Source organism: Silene latifolia, chromosome 11, assembly GCF_048544455.1.
Source record: "Silene latifolia isolate original U9 population chromosome 11, ASM4854445v1, whole genome shotgun sequence".
Lineage (NCBI taxonomy): Eukaryota > Viridiplantae > Streptophyta > Magnoliopsida > Caryophyllales > Caryophyllaceae > Silene > Silene latifolia.
The window spans coordinates 15,469,667-15,496,081 of NC_133536.1; the positions used below are offsets into that span (position 1 = coordinate 15,469,667).

At 38.6% G+C, this 26,415-nt stretch overlaps 1 protein-coding gene across 1 annotated transcript; it reads right to left on the reverse strand.

The window, feature by feature from the left end:
* Positions 1-2,416: 2,416 nt before the first annotated feature.
* On the reverse strand, positions 2,417-6,980 carry LOC141612728 (alpha-galactosidase-like). Its single transcript, XM_074431503.1, has 14 exons — positions 6,866-6,980; positions 6,537-6,593; positions 6,216-6,250; positions 5,976-6,079; positions 5,763-5,838; positions 5,462-5,520; positions 5,166-5,231; positions 4,711-4,794; positions 4,269-4,333; positions 4,084-4,166; positions 3,778-3,868; positions 3,635-3,684; positions 2,819-2,959; positions 2,417-2,625 (listed from the first exon to the last, which is right to left on the reverse strand). Exons 2-14 carry the CDS (start codon positions 6,583-6,585, stop codon positions 2,524-2,526), a joined length of 1,005 nt encoding a protein of 334 aa, XP_074287604.1. The 5' UTR covers positions 6,586-6,593; positions 6,866-6,980; the 3' UTR covers positions 2,417-2,523.
* Positions 6,981-26,415: the final 19,435 nt, after the last annotated feature.

The window sequence follows — 26,415 nt, forward strand, 5'->3', positions numbered from 1 at the left end:
ATCTCTGATGTTATTTCTCTGACAATATTGTGAGGCCACATTATACACCTCAAAGACTCTAACAGAGCACCAGAAATTAATACTTTGTAAATTGCATTACTTTACTTTTTTAACTACTTAATAAAATTTTAAATTATAAATTAAAATTATGCAAATTCTATCCGATCAAGGTGATAAAGTTATTTGTAGAACTATCACCAAACTTATGGAAAATTTATCCGATCAAGATAATAGAGTTATATTAGTATATATATAAACTTTAAAAGTAAAAAGCTAAAATGATAAGAATTTTAAAACGATTGTAGACCACTCAAACGAGTTGGATGGGTCGGCTGCTGAGGCGGTTCATACATGTTAAACTCGAATACGGGTCAGACTACAAAATTTAGATAATTACCACACGCCTTTAATGTAAGGTTTGCTAGACCACTCAAACGGGCTGGATGGGTCGGCTGGTAATGTTAAACTCGAATACGGGTCAGACTAAATATGGGTGGACTTATACGGGTCACGGGTCGAGGTAGAATCAGAATACATGTCAAAATATAGATTGGTATGGTATATTTTATTTGTCAAAAGCAATCATATTCAATAACAATAATATTAAAATTAATATTACTTACCATACTTATAGTGAAGAATTTATAAAAATTATATTAATTTAATAAAATATATAAACTTGATTTTTCAATTATTTTTGTAATTTAAAATATTTAAAATAATAATAATTTCTAATTATTCTTCAAATATAACATATAACATACTCCGTATAAAATATAAGTATTAATATTGAATTTGTCAAGGCCTTTATTTAACTCATTAATTATTTATTCTACGAAGAAAAACTTAAATTTTTCAGATGCAAAAAAAAACTTCATTTGTACAAGCTCACTTACAAACAGAACACTATTTAGTTACTCGTGCATGGCGATTATAACTTTTATATACGCAAATCATAAAAAAAATGTTAATTTATTTGTATATACTCATATTCTTAAAAAAATATTTCAATGTATTAGTATATACTCACATTCTCACGAGAAAACTAATGTTAAGAAAGTAAACATAGCTTCTCAATTGCGAATATACAATTAGAGACGAATCAATATTATAACCCGTACAACGTACGGGCACAAAATCTAGTTTATTTATATTTATAAGTAAAGATATTAAATATCATATATGAGCTATATTATTTTTTTTCAATTATAATAATAAAATTTTCGCGTGGAATACTACCTAGTGAAGTATATTTGTAACTTATGTGGCCGGCTTAATCTCACAATTAACCAGGGTTAAAAAGTTCAATTACTACTTCCGCGGGTATTATTGTTATGGCGCTGGCAAAATTGTCGAGTCTTTGATAGGCTTGATGCGTGCGATTCTGACAAATGCCTATACTTCTATTATGCAGCGCATATGGGAAGTGTTGAATGTTAAATAAGCCACAATTGTTTGCATCGAAGCAAAAAAACAGAGTCGTAAAGAAATATTTGTGAGATGGGTTGCACCTCCGTTAGACTGGTTTGTGTTGACTATTGAACGTCTAAAGGAAATCCCGGGTTGTCTGGAGCGAGATGTATCTTTCGAGACTCTTCGGGTCATATGCTTGTAGCATTCGCGGAAAAACTAGGTATTGCAACTGTTACTAGAGCTGAGTTAATGGCATTGAAAAGAGCGAGGATTATTGATCGCTTTGGAAGACAACTTCACTCGCATCATCATTTTGACGGATTCACAAGTGGTGGACGAATTTTTGAAAATTGATCAACAACCCCCCACGGCTCATTCCCGTTTAATTCAAGTTTGTAAGTTGTTCATTTGGGATTCGCCTTGGAAGGTGGAAATTCACCATGTTTATTATGAGGCATGCAAATTCATGTGCAGATTGGTTGACAAATCAAGGCATGGTCGAGGCTCAACAAATTATCATTATTGAGATGAAGGATATGGTGCATAAACTTTTCCGCCTGACCCAGCAAAGATGTAGGAGGTGTTTCTTGGCCTCGTGTAGTTCTGTTTCATGCTTTCCAGTACTTTTTCTGTTTTATTTTCTAGTTTGGGTTAATCCCACTTCTTTTCACCAAGAAAATCATTTTCTCCCAAAACAACGATTCTCAAAATTCCATAGCATGGTCTAGTGTATTATGTTGGCGATACATATTTTTGAGAGATTTGTTTTGCTTTTCTTAAATTAGTAGAGAAAAAAAATGTCTTATTACGTGTATGTTCAACTTCTTTCCTGCTCAGCTTGGCGCTAGCAAGTTTGTTCGGAATGCATGTTTGTGTCTATTGTTGGAATTTAGGCCAGGCGTAAGCTGGCGTTAACACTAAACTATTGACTTGAAATTAAAGGGATTTCGTTCATTTTCTGCTTAGGTTGGTGCTTGATTATGCGCTTTAATAACAAAGTATATTTCAAAGTGACATTATACTGTAACTATTTTATATATTTGTGAGTGACTTGAGCTCAATTGTTTCATACATTAACATTTTTTTGCTGTAAATAAAACAAAGCTTGTTTTACGGATGAGTTGCCTTAGTTGGTGTCAAGACAAACATTTTAACGTCGTGCTGATTCACTTGAGCAGAAAGTCGACCTTTTGCTGGCGATAAGTTTCTATGCTGCAAGATAAACACAAGCTATGTATTAGCATATTAGGTTTCACAAAAATACTACCGACTCTTTAGAATTACCCCATTTTTACCAAGCTGATAGAGGAGGATTTGAAAAATAAAAAAAGGGAGTAAAAACAATATTTTTCAAATTAACTACATATTCGTAAATAAATAAAAGACCAAGTTGCGTAGCGCTTACCTCCCATAAATCCCGAACATGGACGGTAACTGTTGGTGGTATGTTTACCTCCTTCAAATCGACATAAATAGTCGCTGGTTGAGGACCTTTATTCCAGAAAAGAACCACCACCCTTGATTCTGACAATGGACCTCCCCACACCTGAAATATTTCAAAATTTTGAAAAATGACGTGTATAAATAAAAATTATCCGTTACTTGGATCTATTATACTAAAAAGTGTGATGACTATATATATCTTGTACACTGGGTTACTGGGTATATCAGGTCATCTTACCTATGTCCCAGTCATTTATTTACCGTTAATTGTGACACAAATTATTAAGGAAATGGGAGGGGATCACTCTTGTGGTTAGTGTTATTGAATGACAAGTATATTATTATGGATATTGATAAACACACATAAGAAATACTGTCAATTTAAAAAGGTAAACAAATGAATGAGACAATCGAAAATAAAATAATAAATAAATGACCGGGACCGAGGAAATATTATCTAGTATGTGCAAGTGGTAGGGTTGGGAAGCAATATTATTATTAAATCACTCTATCTCACGTCTCCGTAATCTTTGTGTAGAAACCAAATAATAACAAATGAGTAAGACGGAGGGAGTACAACTTATTTTTAAAATAGCTGGTGACAGAGTTAGGAGGGCTAGGCGGCTAGCAGGGCCCTCGCCCTCCTGGCGGTTGAAATTTTCAAAGTTTTTAATTAAAATTTTCAAATTTTTTCGAGTATATCTCATATTTTAGCTCCTTAAAATTTTAGCTCCGTGGCTGAAAACGGCTCGATTAAAGTTGAAATAAGCAATATTACCTCAAGATCACCTTTTTTGATAATTTTTCTTCCTTGAACTCCTAATTCATCTGGTGAATAAAAGATGTTATAAATTCCATAACTTCTACTCCGTATCTAAGATATTAACATATTTGAATTTGAACTGTTTCCTCATTAATTACCTTGATTAACAGAAATGACCTCCGAGTTGCTTAGCATGTCCAAAGTTACTTTATCGATTGACCGCAAGTCACAACCAATCAACAATGGAGCCTACAACAAGTCAAATATTTTTAAAAATATAAACGCGTTCACAACTAATTAGGTAAAATCATTTTACATTAAACTCGTTAAACAGGTAAAAAATAAACAAGTTTCTCTTGTCGTATATTTTACGACATTTATGCCTTTGTTATCTAGGCATAGTTAAAAGTATTACTCCGTACCTTTCATCGAAAATTAAAGGATACGACATGAATGTAAGTTACCTTGGCTAATGCCCATATGCTAAAGTGAGATCGATACTCGGCCTGTGTCATTCCTCCATTGCCTACTTCAAGCATGTCCGGGTCTGTAAGCATTATAAGAATAATAAAATTGGTTTCAAAATGATATTATCATACGAAATACGATAATTTATTTAAAATTTAAACCAAATGAATATAATTGTTACCGTTCCATCCTCCTCGACCAGCATATAAGTGCCATTTGTCATTTTCATCTGCTATAGTTACCATCCTGAACCATAATTTGTTTCAGTTTATTAGGCATTAGCTATGGTCATTTTAATTGTTAGGGTGCAAAACCATGTCCCACATCGCTAGAATAAAGATGGAAGCTCATCTTTATAAGTGTTTACAAAATATAATAGTACGAGGCTTTTTGGGAAGGAGCCTAAGAGTAAATCCGTGAGGGCTTGGTCCAAAGCGGACAATATCGTACTATTATGGGTTGTGGACACAGATGCAGCAGAGGCACAACACAACATTAATAAATTACGCGGTAGAGACCTTAAATTAACGGACTCTCCCAAATTACCCTTACAAGCTCACATAACGAGTGACATAGTATATTTCACCTTTAACGTTATCATTCCGTTAAATTTTGCTACTTACCTACTCCAGTTATCTTGTATATCAGTTGTTGTTCTCCAACTATTCCCAACAGCTCTTCCCCATGTTGCTGGATCTTCTTCTCCCCTGTTTATTTATCAATAATTTCGTTTAACCGTATCGACTCGTCAACCATTATCAATGCTAAACATAAATAAATTAAATACCTACAAAACCTTTTTTTTTTAGTTTTTTTTTTTTTTTAACGGGGTTTAGTCCCCCCTGCCCAAAAAGATTCCAAATACACCACCGTGGACTACGTATGTTCACCCCTAACACAACAGAGGCCGCCGTGGCCAAGTCTCTTGCTCTAGCGAGTCTCGAACCTGGGACCTCGCAGTTCATGCTTTTTTGCATGCTTTGAGGGTTCCCCAGAACTCCACTAGGCCAAGAGCACTTGGTTCTTTTTTTTTTAGTTTATAAACAATTTCTTACGTCTAAATTGATTAGTAACTTACCATTCACATATCGAGAAGAATATTTCTCTGCCACTCTTCTTTAAGGCATTACTCATTATAGGGTACCTGTATAAAAAAAAAAAGACGGTAAATTCACCGTTAAAAAAATACTCCGTATTTTGTAATCTGATTTGTTAGGTTCTGTTCTTTTAGACTGAAACGGGCAAACAGCCTAAACTATAACGAACTCGAGTAACTGAATTTTAGGATTGACCTGAATTAAACTAAACTGAATAGTAAAATGAAGTAAATTTATAAGAACTAAAATTAAGTCCGTCCATACAAAGAGTGAATACCTTGTTTTTGCGCTTATACCCTTGTTTTCACAGTTGTCATACTTCAGGTAATCGATACCCTGTTCATGTACAACAATTACAGGTAGTTTATGAGTCGGAATTTGTAAATTAACGAAATATTTTTCGAGTTTTTCTTATAGCATTACTGATTACTCGTTTGTCCCTGCTGAAACTTTTGATTAATGGACTAGTATCTTGATATGGATATTACCGTTTTATTATCATTGTAATTAAGTGGACAAAAACATAGATTAATTAATTCTAAAATATAAAATTTAAAAAGGGAGTAAAAATCACAGACCCATGCAGCAAAGAGCTTTGCATCCTCATTTTCATGGTAAAGTGATCCTGGCATGGTCTTACTGCACGTTTGAGTTCTATAGAAAAATGAAACATATTTAAATTATTCCGTAAGAAAAAATAAACAAATAACCGAGACAGACAATTACACAAAGTAACTCTTGAACATTTTAAATACGAGTAATAAAATTGATGGGAGATAGTATAAATTTACCCTGCATCGGAGTAAATTCCGAGTCTAAGCCCCTTGCTATGAACATAATCTGCTAATGCTTTCATTCCTGATGGAAATTTTGAAGCTTTCGGAGCCAAAAATCCCTGAAACATTTAATTCATAAATAAATTAAGTCCTTTGCTATGAACATAATCTGCTAATATAGATTTTTTTTTTCATTTACTCGAGTAAAATATTTAAGTCGAGAATTGAGAAGAAGAGAGTAAATTAACAATGTACCAGAGAATCTCTGTTTTCTTCTGCCCAGCAATCATCTGATGAAGAGCCATGAAAACTCAATTAGTAAATCAATTTATTTACCATACTAAGAAAATGACTGTGTAGTTAAAATAATTTATTCCGATAATTTTTGTACGTTTTTCTTAGTTGGCTGTCTTAGCCATTCTTTACTTTTCCATTTCATGTATGTAAATGTTTTTTTTTTTTTTTTTTCGTGTGCATGTTATTTTTCACGTTTTGTATTCTTGAAATAATTTATTTCACGATTCCGTGATTATTCTGCCAAAAGTAAAGGTAAAAAATTTACAAGAATGGACATACCTATATTAATGTACTTGTATCCTTGGTCTGATAGTCCCGTGGACACCATACAATCAGCTGCAATAGAAAAAAAGGTTACATATCAAGAGTTTTACCAAAAAGAAAATTAATTTCATGAAAAATTAATAACACGCAAATTCTTGTTTCAGACGGTCATTTTTTGTCTGAAGTTTTAGACGGGTATTTGCGACCATTTTATAGTAAAATGTAACCATAATGGTACAATTCAGTGTTACAATTTATAATAACTTGTTTTACGATAGTAGTCAAACTAGTCACATTTGGCTGTAAAAGTTACAAAATTCCGTCTTATTGCTTGTAATAGATACCTGTTACTCTTATCAATTGCTCATCAACATTGCAACCAAAATGGTTCCAACTGTTCCACCTGATCACATAACATAAAATTTGTTAACTTTAAAATAACTTGCTAAAACTTTTTTTAAAAATAACCAACATTAAATTAATACTCCGTATCAATCTACGTCTTAATCTCAAAATTGGTTGATACGAACATTATTTTGATTGTCGTACAAATAAATACGGTCGATTCACTTAGACTTTAGATACTAAATTAATACGGATTATGTCTTTGTTCTTCAAATATAGACCACAAACATTCATAGAATACCTCAATCATAATTATTAATTTATTTGATTAATTAAATAGATATAAACCCGCATCATTATTTATTACGAGTATATTTTAAATTGAGCGGTAAAAATGTTTTGTACTATGAGTAAAATACATTTTGAAATTCATGTTAGAATTTCTCACACTTATACTTAAATAGCTCCAACCAAAGACTAAAGCAAGTCAAATATACAAAATTTTGACTAGCAAAATTATATAAATAAATAAGAAAAAGAACGTATATATGTAAAGTATAGAGGAATGAATGTATATGATTGTATATTCAGTGAGTGACGATTACATGCTTATATACTTGAAAACTAGCATCTAGGTTAACTTAACTAACTAATAACAAATAGCTAAGATCTAGGATATACAAGGCTAAAGACTAGGAAGAATATTTGACTATTATCAACAATATGAGATAAACTAGGAGAGAATAAAGCTGGTAGTTTATGTATACTTAACACACTCCCGCAAGACGGACGGACGGAGTGTAAGACCGATCTTGGATGCAAGCAAGTCGAACCGCGGTCTAGATAATGGCTTCGTTAATGTATCAGCGAGTTGGTCATCTCCATTAATGTGTTGTACGCGGATGTGACCGAGATGAACTTGCTCACGGACAAAATGAAAAGCCAAGGCCAAGTGTTTCATCCGAGAGTGAAAGATTGGATTGGCCGAGTAATTTGTAGCACTAAGATTGTCGCAAAAAATAACTGGTGCTTTAGGTAATGAAATATTCAGCTCACTTAAGAGAGATTTTAACCATAATACCTCGGATGTAGTGTCAGCAATGGCACGAAATTCTGCCTCAGTGGAGGAGCGAGATAACGCACGTTGCTTCTTTGATGACCACGAGATAGGATGTTTACCAATAAAGAGAATAAAGCCAGTTGTAGATAAATAATCATTGTGATCCCCGGCTAAGTCAGCATCACAAAAGGCATGAAAATCAAAATTATTTGACCTGTCGAAAGAGATGCCCTTGTGTATTGTACCTTTTAAGAAGCGTAGAAGACGCTTAAGCGCCATCCAGTGAGAAGCCGTCGGGTGAGTAAGGAACTGAGCAAGCTTGTTGACTGAAAAGGCAATGTCGGGTCGTGTTAAAGATAAATATTGGAGACTGCCCACAGCTGCCCGGTAGTTTGTAGCATCGACAATTGGAGAGTGATCTTCACGGATAAGTTGGGGATGCAGCAACATCGGGGTCGTCGAAGAGCTGCAGTCGAGCATATTAAATCGAGCGAGAACATCAGAAATATACTTGGATTGATTGATGTGGATACCAGTCTTTGTGGGAGTTACTTCCATGCCGAGAAAATAAGATAATGGCCCCAAATCCTTTAATGAAAACCGAGCTGAGATAGCATGAATAAAGCGATTAACTTCGTTAGAATCCGGACCTGTAATAACAATATCATCGACATAAACGAGAGCAAATAATCGGATGTTAGTGCGGTCTAAGATGAATAATGACGAGTCAGAGATGGAATTTCGAAAACCATACGAAATAAAGTAATTCTTTAATTCGGTGTACCAGGCACGCGGTGCCTGTTTTAAGCCATAAATTGCTTTGCTAAGTTTGCAAACATGATTTGGAGTATCAGTGTTGGCGAATCCCGGAGGTTGAACCATGTATACGGACTCAGTCAGAGTGCCTTGAAGGAATGCATTGTTAATATCAATTTGGCGGAGGGACCAACCATTAGAAACAGCGAGGGAGAGCATAAGGCGGATGGTGACGGGTTTGATGACAGGGCTGAAAGTTTCGGTGTAGTCAAGGCCGGGTCGTTGATGAAACCCTTTAGCAACAAGGCGAGCTTTGTGTTGCTTGAGGGAACCATCAGGATTATATTTTATTCGGAAAACCCACTTGCAACCAATAATGTTTTGGGCTTGATTAGGTGAAACGAGAGTCCATGTGCCATTGCGAAGAAGAGCATCATACTCAGCTTGCATAGCTGCTCTCCAACGCGGATCGACAAGGGCCTGTTTTACGGTGGTGGGGGTGATATAGGCGGAGGGAATGGATGACAGTTTAGCATATTTCGGGTTCGGTTTAATTATGTTATTAGATAGGCGGGTATTATGGTGAGAGGTAGAGTTTGCGGGTATGGAGGAGGAGGGTGGCGGCTGTGGATTGTCGGGTTCAGAGGAAACAGGGGATGTGGCAGAGGTGCGGGTGGTGGCAGGGGAAGATTGGGTAGTGGCAGGGGAGGGCGAGGAGGTAGAGGCGGCTGGAGTGTTTGGTGAGGATGAAGAGAGTACAGGAATTGAGAAGGAACACCAGTTACTGGGTGTAAAGGAAGAAGGAGGTTGTGAGATTTTGAGGAGATCAGAATAGGGGAATATATCATCGAGAAAACGGACATGCCGCGAGGTGTAGACCCGAGAGGTAAGCGGGTCAAGACACAAATACGCGCGCTGGGTTTGTGAGTAACCGAGAAAAACGCATTGAAGGGACCGGTTTTCGAGTTTGTGACGGGTATACGGGCGAAGCCATGGAAAGCAGAGACACCCAAAACTATGGAGCTTATGAATATTGGGCTCGGTTTTGAATAGAACGGAGTATGGCGAATTATTTTGAAGAGTAACTGTAGGTAACCTATTAATTAAATAGACAGCTGCGGAAAACGCATAGGGCCATAACGAGGTAGGAAGCTGAGCATGGGTGAGCAGCGAGAGTCCCGTCTCAACAATATGACGGTGACGTCTCTCAGCAAAACCATTATGCTCAGGGGTATGCGGAGGAGATGTGAGAAAATTGATCCCATTGGTGTGAAGATGTTGGGTCAGTTTAATAAATTCACCTCCATTATCGGAGTAAAATTGACGGATGGGTTTATTGAAATATTTTTCAACAATAGCTCGGAATTTGATGAATGTAGACTCGGTATCGGATTTTTGTTTTAACGGATAAAGCCAAACATAATGCGTAAAGTGATCGACAAATATAACATAATATTTAAATGAGTCGGAGGAAATTACGGGGGATGTCCATAGGTCGGAAAATATTAAATCAAGAGGGGCCGAAGAGTGCAATGTAGAAACGGAAAAAGGAAGCTTATGACTTTTATTGAGATGACAGGAAATACAATGATCAGACGTAGACAATCCTAAATTAAACTTGGAATTAAACAGCTGCATAGTTTTATTTGATGGGTGCCCTAAACGATGATGCCACGAGGATGAGACGGATGCTTTTGCAGCGTGTGCGTGAGGCGAGGATGGCGTCCAGTGATACATGCCATCAATGAGACGGCCTTGAAGAAGAATCGAGTCCGTCTGAATATCATGAAAAGAAAAGGAATCGGGTAAGAATTTAGCATAGGCATTATTGTCACGACAAAATTGAGATACGGAAAATAATTTGTGAGATATTTGTGGGACAACGAGAACATTAGAAAATAATAGAGAATTAGAAGGAGATGAATAAGAAAAGGAACCAGTGTGGGTAATTGATAAGGGCGAGCCATCACCGATGAGGAGGTCATCCGGTCCTTCATACGGGGTATGAAGTGACAGTGTGTTCAAGTCATCCGTGATATGATGGGAGGCCCCACTATCAACGACCCAAGAGCGAGGAGGCATATTGCTAGATTGGGTAGCAGTGTTAGCTTGAGGACGCGGTCCACGGTTTTGACGAGTAGGAAAGACAACATTTGGATACAGTTTTTGAAGAAGGGGACAGGCAGAGGCAACATGGCCGACTTCATCACAGAAGTGACATCGACCACGGTAGGGTTTTGGGTATGACGGGTTGGACGAGGGAGTAGAGTTGGGAGTGCGGTTCGAGTTTTGGTAGTTATTGTTGGTGTAGGCTGGTTTCGAAGAGGAGGAGTAGGTGCGGTTTTGGTTGTTGGACGTGTAGTTATGGCGAGAGTGGGAGGCGGCTTGGGCAGAGGGCTGGAAAGTGGTGGGAACGGAAGGGGTTTTGGCGTGTTTGACACGAAGTTCATGCTGGATGAGCTTTTCGTGTAGAGCCTCAAAGGAGATTGGGGTATCTCTAGCACGAACCGCTTCAATAACGGAGCGATATTTGTCTTGGTCGAGGCCATTGAGGATTTTGTTGGTGATATCATCAATGTCCATAGGATGTTCAAGTTGTGCAAGATCATCGGTGCACGCCTTGACGGATGTCATATAGTCGGTGATAGTCATGTTGTCGGTATGGGAAATATTGTCGAGACGGTCTTTGATTTGTAGTCGATGACCACGGGAGGAATTGGCAAAGGTCCGGGTGAGGGTGGACCAAGCCTCGTGAGACGTATTGTCATTGACAATAAGTCCGGCTATTGGAGATGATAAGGTACCCGTAAGGGCACCAAGGATGAGTTGGTCCTGACGGTACCAAGTCGAATGTGCGGGGTTGGGTTCTATAGTGGAGTTGGTGTCGGGTGGAGTGGGAGCAACAGTAATGGTTTTGGGTGGTTCGGGGTTAGTTCCATCAAGGTAAGAGAAAAGTTGGAGGCCGTTCATAATGGCGCGGACTTGAAAACGCCATTGTCGGAAGGTCATCGTATCCTTAAGTTGGATACAATTGGAAAGGGTGACGAGAGTGAGAGGTGAATTTGGTTGGGCAGCGTTGGCAAGTTGAAGGTGTTGGTTGGCCATATCGAGAAAGGAGAGACTCGGACTGAGAGAGGTATACACGGGACAAATTTCGGGAAACGGATTTTATGATCGTGAGGATCGAAGGTCTCTTGATACCATGTAAAGTATAGAGGAATGAATGTATATGATTGTATATTCAGTGAGTGACGATTACATGCTTATATACTTGAAAACTAGCATCTAGGTTAACTTAACTAACTAATAACAAATAGCTAAGATCTAGGATATACAAGGCTAAAGACTAGGAAGAATATTTGACTATTATCAACAATATGAGATAAACTAGGAGAGAATAAAGCTGGTAGTTTATGTATACTTAACAATATATACCCCATTGGCGGTGTACGAGCGAGGCCATTCTCAACTAAACTACGCCTTTGAGGAACAACATGGAATGACCCGTTATTATTATTGTGAAAAACACGAGTTGCGTGTGTGATCCCTAATTGCAAGACCATCGATACGAGTGACCATAAAAGTGCTCTTAGATGTACCATTGTTCCTTACTATATTTTTTGTTAACTAATAATGGGTTTGTGTACTATGTAACTATGTATGGGATTATATATATACACCCGTATTATAGGGCATTAGTCACCCAAAAGTAATTAAGGAACTTTATCTTTGTTATAACTTTCTATATAAATTGATTGAATTAAAAGGCTAAGTTTTGGTCAAATACTTGATATATGTTGAAAGTTTAGTACATTAGGAATAATATATACTTGGGAAATTGTTAGGGGTGTGTGCCATTCTTGGGGGGAAATCATCAAGATATTATTAGTTACCTTGTTAGCCCAATTCAATGGCTAAAAAATTTGAGGATATGATAGAGGAATATGAAGGATTGTGGATCATTGTGTATTTGTGTTATCTTATAAGGGTATTTTACTATTTTTATCAGATGAGACACGAAAATGAGACATATGTTTTACACTTAATGATGTAGTATTTGTACACTGTTTTCGTTTTGTTTTATATATCGTTTTAGAATTAAATGAAGTTTATGGATGAGTGGTTAAGTATTTAGTTCTCATTTGTAATTCATTTGACATGAATATAAAATTCTAAGAACTTCTTCCGTGCGTCCTGGTCATTTGTTTACCTTTCATTTTAGCATAAAATTTAAGGAAAGAGAAGTGAACCATTTGTAGATATAATTGTTGGATGAAGAGTGAATCAAAATGTGGTGGATGATCAAATAATAACTCATGAAGAACATTCCCAAATTAAAAGAAAAAAATAGACAAAGGAATACGAATTACAATTCCTTTGAATTTCTACTCTCTTTTTTTCAATTCCAATTATTTATTTATATATTTAATTATTAAAACAACCTTATAAAAAACAACAAATTGAGACAGAGTGAATTTTCATTCTCACTTAGGGCCTGTCTTTTGGACTGAAACTGCCTGAACTGAACTGAACTTAATAGAATTGAACTTAATAGAACTGAACTGAACTTAATAGAGCTGAGCTGAACTGAACTAAACTGAACTTAATGGAACTGAACTAAACTGAAGTAAGAGTTAATTTATAAAGAGAAAAGCTGAACTGAACTGAACTAAACTAAACTGAATAAAGTTGAACTCAACTGAACTAAATTGAAATGAGTCATAGTGTCATACGTAGAGCTGACAAGTCTGACCCGACCTGAGTCACCCGAACAAACCCGACCCGATAGGTCCCGAAAATATTGCGACCCGAAAATGACCCGACCCGATGATGACTCGTAACCCGACGTAACCCGATTAAGGTTGACTCGAAACCGAACCCGACCCGACCCGAGATGACTCGTGTCAACCCGATTCATATACGTACCTGTCTGGCTGTCCCGACCCGACTGTTGAATGATAACTTAAAATTAACCCGAAAGTTAACCTCACCTGAAAGATAACCCGAAATAAAATAACATTTAAATAAAAATTAAAAAAAATTAAAAAAAAAAACTATTTCCCATCATTTTTTTACCTCTTGTTCCATTTTTTTGACTGCTTTAGTGATATTTTTTTTTCCGTCTTTTTGTAAATTATTCTAAAAATAATTTAAATACTATGAGACTTTTTTAAAAAAATTCGAAAATATCTAATTTTTATGTAAATAAATCGTTATTCTTGAAACCACGCGCGAAAATCGACAATAAAAGAATAGTAAATAAAAACTAATATTAAAGTTGATTTCAAACTTGGCGCGAAAATCCAAAATTTGAAATATTTGAAAATTAGACTTGGAGTCACGACGAATTTTCAATTTTAACATGGTTTCAAGGCGAATATTCAATTTTTGACTTAGCGCCAATGCTTGAAATTCAATTCTCTACCTTGATGCCAACTTTGAAAATTCAAATTCGCTTTTTTGAAACAAAAATACGTTTTTTCTGGGTAATTAAATGTGAAAACAATATGTTTTATTACTAAAATTTAAATTTTATATTTTCAACTACTATTTTAGATTGTTTGGAATACGGTTATTTACCGAAACAAACGAATAGTCGACAAAAGTATTTATTTGTCGTTATATATTAACAATTACATAATCTCACCTTGAAGTCTTTAACTATGAACTACAAGTCTGCAAGGTTCATGGAAAGAACTCTTTCGATATTCAACGTTATATTATAAAACTAGTTTTGACTCGTATGCTCTACATAACCTTCCAAGACGACTTATTAACAATTCTCGATACTAAATACCACATTTCATTACTTCCTATCTCATTGTAGCGTCGTCAATCAACCAATAACACGTTGTAATATCGTTTGATGAGCCAAAATCGAGTTTTAATGTCTTTAGTACATTGTAAAACAGTCGCATCATCTTTTAAGACGTTATTCAGGTTGTCATGTCATCAAATATACGCCACCGGCCACCTTGATCCGCATATCAACTCTCCAACTATTTAAATAACACTAGTAGAAAAAGTGACATTGACATCGGTTATTTCGGCCTATTTACATCGGTTTTGGTGCGATGCTTCTGGGGGCGTTGTTTATTGAATTTATAAGCAAAACATCGGTTTTACAACCGATGTTAATGGTTTACACTTACATCGGTTCTGGACCAAAACCGATGTTAATAGCATATAAATTACATCGATTCTTCACCAAAACCGATGTAAATAATTCTTTTTTACATCGTTTATAATTAGTAACCGATGTAATTTAATGATATCAACATCAGTTGTACTTAGTAACTGATGTAACTTATAATTACATTAACATCAGTTGTACTCAATAACCGATGTACCTAATTACATTAACATCGGTTTATTAAAACTTCTAGAACTGATGCTAATACTTCTTATAATTCATGAGGGCAATACGGATTCAATAATTTACACCCGCAACTAAATGCTACATATAATACGCTAATAAGCAACATGAGCTTTGCTTCCAATAATTCAAACAAACACATCCATTTATTATATACCAAAAAATATCAAACGTATTACAATAATTCCGTCCATTCATAAAACTAGTTAATTAAACACTACTAAATGCGTGCCACGATACAAAATGTTAAATGTTTTCAATTAGAATTCCTACGAATCAAACCATACATTAGACGTTCTTTACACAATAAAGCGACCAAAGCTCTCGAACCTCATTCATTTGTTCAATTGTTATTTCCGCACCTGAAACACACTACATAAAAGATGAGGCTTAGGAAAATATAGGCAATTTACAAAAAAAAAAAGGAATAATTGACAATAATAATCCCACCTTTTGTCTTTCTTCCCATAGTAATCCCATCTTTCATTATTCTCATATTAAGCCCACCTTTATGGTCTACCTTCTACAAATAAACCACAAGACTTGCTACCTCTTTAGCCAGTTGCTTTACTTTTTTTATTAATTAAGTCATCCCCTTTAATCCAGCCTTCAGCTCATATGTAACATGTAATGCCCATCTCTATCTTTTTTCCCAGATTTTAAATTTTCTAATACTTCTCCCACCTTTCTCCTTCAACTCACCAAAAGCTAATCTCGCTTTAGTGAATCCACTAGCGTCATTGCCCAGCACCGGAGTAGTGTGGACAGCGGGCCGCCCACGGGGGCGCTTGGTGAGAAACGGGGACAAGCGTTTGCATTTTGTATGGAGTCGCCACCAATTTTTATGGGAAATTGGAACCGTTCGAATACCTCGTGTCATGTCAAGACACAAAGTAGTGACATGAACACTAAGCAATCGTTACCCTTAGCATTCTATGTCTAGAATGACTTTCGTGGATGCCAATGAACACGGGTGCTCACGGAGATCTGGAGTAAGGGGTGAGGGTACGTATTAGGAAGCTCTTTTGATCGAACACCTAATCCCGCCCGCCTCGATAGCGGCCTCTACTAATGATTAGGGAAGTTATTCGTACTCGATATATCGTCGGCTATATGCATGCAATGCAACATCCATAGATTAATCCTAGCATGTGAGAATTAAACTAAGTCGGTGAACAATCATTTAGACATACAATTAATGTCGAAGTTGGATTTAACGTTAATTGACATGTGAAAGCATACAAATGATAAAAGAAATACAATAAATACAATAAAGAGAGTTACAATAATAAATACAATAATTACAACGGATTAGGCGATTTATGTCGAAAATACCTTTAAAACGGATGATTTGAGAAAAAGAATAAAAGAATAGAAGGAATACATACAATGACAAATCGGTGATAATACGGATATTAGTTAATTAATTACGTAGACTAATTAAACTAGGTCAAAGCGAAAGGGGTTCGAGACGAGCTCAACTGGAACAGCGCAGCAGATCGCGCCCTCTGGAAGAGGCGCGGCGATTCTTTGCGTCTGTTCCAAGGGTGAGTTCTGGCTGTGAAGCCGGAACTGCAAATTGTTAATGTTAATTGTTAATTTTAATGATTAATTAAATTATTTACTCGGATGAAAGTGGTTTAATGGATTATTTACATATGAATGGGTCGTAAAAACAGTAAAACATGGATGAGACGGAATTAAACGGATTAATTACATGAAGGGACGATGTTAATGAATGAGTCCTCTATTAAGATCAATTAATTAGGCTAAACATGATGAATATACAATAAATTAACAATGAATACGGATGCAAATATACCAACAATGAATTCCAGAAACTCAATATGAATGAATTGAATCTCTAAAACCCGGATTGAATATTAATAACGAAAACCCGCAAATATTGATTATAAGGGATTTAAGTCGGATCAATGATGAATTAAAACATGTGAATTAATGATGATGAATATATACATGTGAATTATATGCTATTATTATGAACGAATGATTAAGGACAACATATGAAAACGAATAAGAAAGACGGAATTTACAGAGGATTTAAGAAGAAGAAAAGAAGCAGAATCTGCTGGCAGCCTCACGAAGAGGCGCAGCAGAACTGCGCTCCTTCAAGAGGCGCGCAGCTTGCGCGTCTTTTCTCGACGCCCGTCTTCTCTTTGGAAATCCGTAAAAAAAGGTTTTAAAGCACGGTTTTAGAAATCGGTTTTAAAAGATGTTTTCGACATAAACCTTACAACGATGATTCAATAAATAAAATACAATAAATAAAAGAGGAATTATACACCCTCAGACTTACATGTTGACGGAACGAGATGAACTAAGTATCGACTAGTGAATGCTCGACGCGAATGCAATGAAAGAGTGCCCTCGTAAGAGGAAAACGATTGATTGATTAATGTTGATTAAGTGTAGTTGGTCAAATTGGTCGGTCATGCAACGGAGAGGCTGGTACCCGGAAAGATCCGAGCTTACGTGGTCGGAAGTCCAAGCACGTAGGCGCCAATTAGTAAGAACGAAGTCTAGAATGCAAAGGGAGAAGAGAAGGGCGGACACTCGCGTGAGAAATATGAGGAACGAAAGCTCCTATTTATACTAATCACACGGAGGAGTAGGGTTTCGGAGACTCTTTGGAAGTGAATCTCGGAAAGATATAAAAAGATACGTAAATCATGCAAAGAAGGGCCTGGGAAGAGGCGCAGCAGTCACTGCGTCCCTTGGAAGAGGCGCAGCACCTGCTGTGTCTGTTCCCAGGAGGTTTCCTCCTGCTGAAGAAAGATTTTCGCGTTTGAGTTATGGTAGGACGGAAATAATCCGATTATCTTGTGAATATTACGGATATTATTTGCCAAAAGATAAAATTTGTGAAATATGGAATAGAAATATCCGGAACATTCCAACATTCGACTCGGGATTTAACACTATCGAAAAATGGAGACGGTTTTTGACCGGACTCAATGTACTCTAATTATCGCCAAAACGACCGTATCCGGACGTAGATGACAACTAAGAGGTCGACATTAATATTTGAGCAATCACTTGACGATAATCTTACGAACTGTCACAAATCGTTCCGCGTATCAAACATGCGGCCCAATCATCACCGGGTGGTTTGCGGGAGGTGCAGAAACGAGGTGTCTACAGAGCCCCCACTTTGACTGAGGCTTGGACAAGGCGAAAGTCAAAGTATAGCCATCAGGTCAATCGAAGATTACAACCTGACGACTATGGCGACGCGAGGCGGCTCAAGAGGTCTGAACCAAGGACCTATCGTCGGGAACATTTTAGAGTCTGTCGACTATCGGGGAGGGTCGTTTAAAGTCCATTAGACTACGTAAGGAGGCTCGCCAGCCATAAGAAGAGACCATACCTGAGACTTCTTTCTCGAGACGCTTTCGGAGGTGCATAGGAGCTAAGGTTGAGCGTAGGAGCTAAGGGTAAGACCTAAAAGATATATAAAGATTTGTGCTAGGGTGTGGGGCCCTAAAGGAAAGCATTAACGGGAGTGAGGCCTAACAATAAGATCAACTTAAAGGGGGCTAAGGCCTGGGTATAGGAACTTCTGGAGAACGACACCTTGTCGAACTCCGCGGGGAGACACAAAAAAATAGTGAAAGCAGCAGGACGTCGGTAGAAACTGCTGGGGAATCCGCTTGCGTCGGTCTCAAGCGAACTCTGGCAAAACTTGAGGTTGAATCTGCTTGCGTCGGTCTCAAGCGAACTCTTGTTGGGGAAATATATTGACGACTAGGAACATCTTGATCGTCGTGATGAAAATCTGAGTGAGCAAAAGATCTTGCAAAATACTATCACTACTGGGACAAATATTTTGAGCAATACTGCAAAATACTGCTGCGCGGATAAAATGCGGACCGGAACGAAAGAAAACCATCGAAACGGGCCAAAAGAATATAATAGCGTTAAAGAAGAGGCGCACCAAAGATGGGCCCACAAATAACGAACTCATAACGAATTTTTGAAAATTCGTATGGAGGGAACGCAAGGAAGAGGCGCAGCAAGAGCTGCGTCTCTTGGAAGAGGCGCAGCACCTGCTGCGTCTTTTCCCCAATTTGGCAATTTCCGCGTAAAAACGCGAATTCAGAAGGGTTTTATTCATTATTTCGAAACACATTTCCTTCAATTTCTCTCTCAAATCTTCACCATTTCCGTCGAGGTTTGATCCAAAAGCTTGCTTTAAAGATGACTAATCGAGGTATGTGTCTTAATCTTGCATTAATCATCCACATTCGTCGAATTTTGAGCCGCGAGATTTAGGGTTTTCGACCCTTTCGATCGAAAATTTGGGGCTTTTCCCCCAAATGAATTTGCTTTGCCAAATTGATGTTAGAAATGGATAGTAGGCAATGTTAGGAACATAACCATGTATTTGCTTTGAATTTTCATCGAGTTTTGAGCCCTTGAGCGAATTTTGAGACGGTTTTACAGCTAAACTGTAAATTGCTTCGAAAATAGCCTTAGGATTACCCATTGGCGATGAAATTTGATATTTGGGACCCTTGGATGATGGGTAAACTTTCCGCCATCTCGAAATTTTGGTTTGTGACAACTTTTTCAGGGCACCTTTCTAGGGCATAATCGTCGTTATAACGAAATGCTGCCGAATTTTCGACTTGAACCCGGAACTAGGCCTTGACTTGGACTTGACTTTGACCCAATTTATCACATGAGCGATTGGATTGGCGGGAATATGGCCAAAGATGGCCGAGAAGGGCGCTTTCGGGCTCGGAGGCTCGAAAACTCCTTAACAAAGGCTTGTCGTCATGTGACGCGGCCTAAATTTACTTTAATGTGCAGGTGATGAGGCTTCTACTTCTGGGAGGACTCCCATGGAGATAGACGTTATTACGGTTGAGGAGGCTTTAGAGCAGGCCCTCACCGCTGCGGTGATGGCTACTGGAGACGAGGCTCACGAGGAGGAGGCCGTCGAGGAGGAGGAGGAGGAGGCCCCGAGACGGGCCAACGTCGGCGAGGAGGTCGTCACCGAGGGGGAGCTCCCACGTGGCCGAGACTGGGAGAGTAGGCACCTTGTGTAGGTCGCAGAGGGGTCACCCGTCCTACAGACGGTGAAGAGCTTGGTAAATAAGAATTCACTACTCATTACCTATTCTCTTTCGTTCTTTTCGTCCAAATTTCTTGCAAATTTCCATTCAAAACTAAAGATAGCTTTGTTTCAAATGATAATAGGAGGCCGGAACATCAGTCGTTCTCGGGTTACACGACGGCGATGGAGCACTACGAGCGGCTGTCGGCGAAGGAGAGGGCCATGATCGAGCGTGGAGCGTTTGGTCCTCCCTGGTTCGTGTCCGGAGGGATATCGTGAAGAGGAAGTTGCGGGCCAACCTTAGCCTGGTCCGCGCTTTCTTGGATCGATTTCGGGATACGACTTCCACGTTTCACCTGCCTTTTGGTGAGGTGGGAGTTACTCGGGAGGATTACGGCATGATTTCTCGTCCGCCGTGTGGGACCGAGGAGATGGTGTGGCCGAGGTCGCGCTATGAGAGCGGATTCGGCCGAGGCGAGGAGGTTGATCGGTGGAGCTTGCCGCCGAAGGTCTGTCGCATCTTCTTGGGCTTGGTACCCGCACCTACGTCCGAGACTACTTTGCGGGAAGACCCCGGCGCCGGTGACGATCGATGGGAGGGAGATCGCTCCTCCTCCTTGTACATGCCGAGCAGCAGAGCTCGTCTCGTGGCTTTGGTGGTTCTTGTCTTCGATTTACCTCGGAGACAAGGGCGAGAGGCTATCGACGAAGCTTCTTCCCTTTCTTTCGACCCGAGTTCCCTAGGGCGTTGGGACCGGTCATCGCTGGTTTTTTGCGGTCCTCATCCGCTTCATGGGGGCCATGGTTCGTCCGGAGTTGATGGAGAAGGGGACTTCTCCTGGCGCTGTCGGACCTGGACTGCTGTTGGAGGTATGAACCTTCCCCTAGACCAAAGTAAATTCCTTTCTTCGTTGAATCACGAAAGATCGTCATTGATTATTGTTGGGGTTGGTGTCCTTAACAGTTAGTGCAAGGACTTATAAATCTCTAAAAGGATCAAAGGGCATACTTTTGGTATTATTATCAGTTGATCCACGTTTATCAATAACGGTTGGCTTGCTAGATAAGTTTGACGTTATTGTCATACAGATGGCGGTGATCAACTGGTCCCTAAAAGTCACACCTATAGGATACGTTTGAGAGATGTGACAAGATGAAAATACTTGTCATGTAGATGCCAAAATTGACTAACCATTAGTCCGAGTTATTTGACTAGTAATCACCAAAATGTGATGTTGAGATATTATATTTAATACGGATTAAATAAAATGGGCTAAGGCGAATTAAACGGTTAATTCGCAAATTAAATATAGACGGTTATATTTAATTAATGTATATTGAATAAATTATACAATATCGTCTTTGTCGGACATGTATTAATAATTCAACTAACCCGTGTTATTAGTTGATGTTTTAATAACCGATAACCGATGACGATTTATAATATAAACCGCGTCATATACATTTTAGCGAGACGGGTCGGATCAGTCGGATCACGAGTTAAATGAGGAGAAAGTGGAAAGCCCACTCCCTCCTCTCATGACCCGCGGACCGAGGCAACAAAAGGAGAGGCTCCCTCCCTTTTGACCTAGCGATTTTATTTTACAGAAAACTAGGGTTTTGGAGATCATCTCTCTCTGAAACCTAGATCTCACATCGGTAAAACCTCACAATAGCTTTCTCAATATTGCAAGTCAATTAGAAAGCATTTCTAGCACAAGGGCATAGTCTCAGACGGTCTTGGGTGCAACAATTAGGAGGAAATCTCTGTTGATTTCTGTTCTTTACGCCGCGCATCAAAGGACCCGAGGTTGATTCTTTACCTTTTATCGTTTCTCTTGTATTTTGTTTTATGACTATAATTCACATGTAAATTTACGTTATAATCCTTAAATTTAAAGGGTCTTATACGGATATTACCCCACAACTGGTATCAGAGCGAGGCCACGTAAATTTTCTTTGTGATTTTTCATAAAACGATTTTGAAACGATTGTTTTTGTCTCAAAAACCGTGCCTTGTATACACGGCAGAAATTTTTTGAAACCGTGACATGTTTACACGGTTGTTTCACCTTTTTCGTTTTGTTCTTTTACATATTGTTATTTTATACGGAGATTATAATGATATGTCAAGTTTTGTCAGATTATAAAATTGATTTTATGCGTTTTTGATCAAAATTGCATTTGTTTTGTTTCGACAAAACTGTTTCACGAGGGTTTTAAGTTTTCCAGAAACTTTTGTTCTCGATCGATCATGTTTTTAATTGATCGAGAGGTTTTTCTGTCTTTTTTACTCGATCGAGTCCTTGTTGTACTCGATCGACCACTTTCAAAACCCCACTGCTCGATCGAGAAGTCCTCGTACTCGATCGAGCAGATTTGCTGATAAAAGTACTCGATCGACCACCAGTTTAGTCGATCGATCACTTTCTGTTTGGCAATCCACTCGATCGACTAGCAGTTCAGTCGATCGAGCCCTTTAGTTCCTCGATCGAGCACTATTGTCCCTGGATCGAGGGATTTTTGTTCTGGCAGCTTTGAAAATTTATTCTTTTTGCTTTAAATTTTCTTTTGGCCTTAATATGTACTTTATACGGATATTGTACACTCGCTATGATTGTGAAACGGTTCACACACGTACCATTGAGTTATTTTAAAGCGTATTTAAAGTAACGGATTGTAATAGATTAAAATTAAATTGATAGAAGCGGTTTTATCACATGAATTTTAATCATTAAAAGGTGGTTTGGATAAATTTAACATAATTACGGAATTATGTCACGAATAAATTTGTTTTTAGTTGATGCATTTTCTTTTATCGCTGTTTTGAATGCCGTGAATGCTTTATATTACGTATTTATTTATTTTACAAACGGTTGTAACTTAGTGTGGCCTTAGTAGAACGTGTTACCGTAATGATGGAACACGGTCTTGGTTGTATTTTGAGATCTCGTATCTCCGTTTTGGATTTTTCACTTGTAATTACAGTTTTTAATTAGAATGTAAATAGGTTTATATTTTGTAATTTTAATTGTAATTTTTGGGAAGACCAAAGACGGAGACCGGATGCTCACTCCCGCTACATGGATCAAGATGGAACATCAAGACAAGCTTCTCGGGTCCAACGGTGGATTCCAAAGTTGTTTTATGTTCTTTTTATTAGGATAGGCCACACTAGGAATTTTTTTTTTATTTACGTATTGCATTCTTTTATTTTATTTTTTTTTCGCAACGATAATATGCATCATATTTCGCCTAAAAACCAAACCACCTAATTATTGCATCAAAACTGACACATATAGAGGTCACGAGTTAGTTTTCTTTGACATTCTCATGTCACACGATCTATGCTAAGCCATCACCTAAATTAATTCATTCACGCAGACGCTAGTTATTCGTTCACTTAATATGAATTATAATTAAGTTGATGGGATCTTCCTCGTATAATCAAAAATTGAGAACGGTCTTTATAGGTCAAACTCCAATAAATCCCTTCTTCGTCGGTAGGCATAATATGACCCCTTCTACGTCGGGTAAGTTGGAACCGATTGACTTATTTTATCTCAACACTATGGTCACTCGTACGATCCTGTGATCATGGTGGACTATAGATAGGATTTACGGAAATCTATCGACCAAGAGTTCTTACGGAAGAATTAGCTAAACAGTTGGCTTATCAACTTACAGAAGTTGAGTCTTGGGATCACTTGTATTGTTCTTGAGGGAGATCAATTATGCAAGTGCTTGAGTCTACACGTTAATTTAAATTAAATAGACTTAAATCACCTCGATGAGTTGCTTATTTCGTTTTTGTTTTTCTTTCTTTTTCAGTGTAGAACACGAACTTTTAAACTGCTAAAAACAAATGGCTGGTTCTACTGATAACCCAATGCCAAGTGCCACATTGGACCGTGAGTCCTGGTTTCGATCTTCATGAATCGGATGAATCGCCTACTCGATCAAGAATGATGGATCAAACTTCGCGGACCGGGAGGCGGCATTACGGAATGTTTGCCGCTGCGACGACGGAAGCTCAAATATCTATTAGAGCCCATCCCTAAGAAACCCGGTCCCACGGCTAGAGCTGCTGAAATCACTAAGTTTAATGATTTCTGTATGGAAGCGGGTGCGATTAAAAACGTACTCATTTTTGCAATGGAACCCAATTTGCAGAAACGCTTCATAGCCCATGGTGCAAACAAGATTTTCACCACGCTCACTAAGGAATTCTCGAAATCACCGAGAATCGTGACCTATGAGCATACCACTCGCTTCTTTGATGCGAGACTCCGAAAGGGCCAACCAGTTAGCCCACACATTCTCGCATGATTGAGAATGTCGAGAAGTCGGAGACCTTTAATTGCAAGATCAGCGAGAACATTGTGATCGACCGCATGCTTCATTCACTCCACGATGGTTTTGCGCTCTTTAGAGCGAATTACTATATGAATGATTTGAAGAAAACTCCCCATGAATCGCACTCCCTTCTCGTACGGGGCCGAGAAGGACATGAAGTTCAGTGGGAGCATGAAACAAGATGTTCTCGTTGTGTCAAACAAAGGCAAGGGTAAGGGCAAAGCTAAAGCGGACCTAACAGAGGTAAGGCGAAGTTTAAGAAGTCGGGTTCAGGTAAGAGTGGTCCTGGTGAGTCGAGCAACTCATCAGGCGCGACAAAGAGCAAGGATGGTAACATGGAGTGTCACCATTGCCACAAGACTGGGCATTGGAGGCGTACATGTCCCGTATACCATGAGGACATAAAGGCAGGTCGTGTTAAACCTGTTGGTATGTTTTCTTCCTCTTCTACTTTTATTCATATGATTGAGATTAACCACGCAAGTTACGGAACTTGGGTACTAGATACTGGTTGTGGTTCTCATCTGTGTAATCATGTGCAGGGGCTCCGAAACATCGAACCCCTCGTAAAGGGTGAGGTGGACCTGCGTGTTGGAATGGAGCACGAGTGGCTGCCGTCTCGAGGGGGACATATGTGATCCAGCTTCCTAGCGGATTTGAGTTGTCATTATATGACTGCTATTATGTACCTAGTCTTTCGAAAAACATTATTTCGCCGCACTTGACAAACTTGGGTTTTCATTTGTAATAGAGAATAATTCTTGCATTTTCTCATTACACAATATGATTTATGGCAAGGCGGTCTCCATGAATGGAATTTATGTTTTAGATCGGACCAAATAAATATTACACGTAATGAATAAAAAGTTAAAGGTTGGTGACAAAGATCAAACGTATCTATGGCACTGCCGTATGGGACACATTAATGAGAAACGCGTAAAACAGCTCATCAAAAATGGAGCTATCTCGGCCTTTGATTTTCAATCATTTGGCACGTGTGAATCATGTCTCATCGGTAAGATGACTCGGATTTTCTTCAAAGGTGTTGGAATGCGCGCTGCTGACCTATTAGGACTCATACACACGGATGTATGTGGCCCTATGTCAATCACCGCACGAGAAGGCTATAGGTATTTCATCACTTTCACGGACGATTTAAGTAGATATGGCTATGTCTACTTAATGAAGCACAAAAGTGAATCCTTTGAGAAATTCAAGGAATACCGAGAATAGGGTACATAACCTCTTTGGGTAGAAAGATTAAAACACTGCGTTCGGATCGTGGTGGCGAGTATCTTTCTCACGAGTTTGATCAACACCTTAAAGACTGTGGGATTGCCCTACGATTAACTCCACCGAACACCTCGGTTAAATGGTGTGTCCGAACGGAGAAATCGAACACTACTTGATATGGTTCGATCCATGATGAGTCACACCGTGTTGCCCGACTCATTGTGGGGTTATGCTCTTATGTCACCGCTCTAATACTTAACCGAAGTCCGTCTAAAGTCATTGACAAGACTCCATATGAGCTATGGAAGGGAACGGTCCCTAACTTGTCCTTTATACGGGTTTGGGGCTGCGAGGCTTATGTCAAGTGGAGACATGAGGATAAGCTCGGCCCGCGATCGGTCAAGACATACTTTATAGGTTATCCTAAAGGAACACTTGGTCATTACTTCTATTCGCCAACCGAACAACGTGTTTTTGTTGCGGCTAGTGCGACATTCTTAGAGAAGGAATTCCTCGAGAATGCAAAGAGTGATAGAACCTTCGAACTGTCGGAGATTCCAGAACCAAATACCGAGCAATCATTGGAGGAATCAATTCCTACAATCCCGGCTGCGGTGAATATTCCTGAGGAACCTAGGAGGTCGGGAAGAGTCTCTATTCCTCCGGACAGATACATTGGTATGGTCGA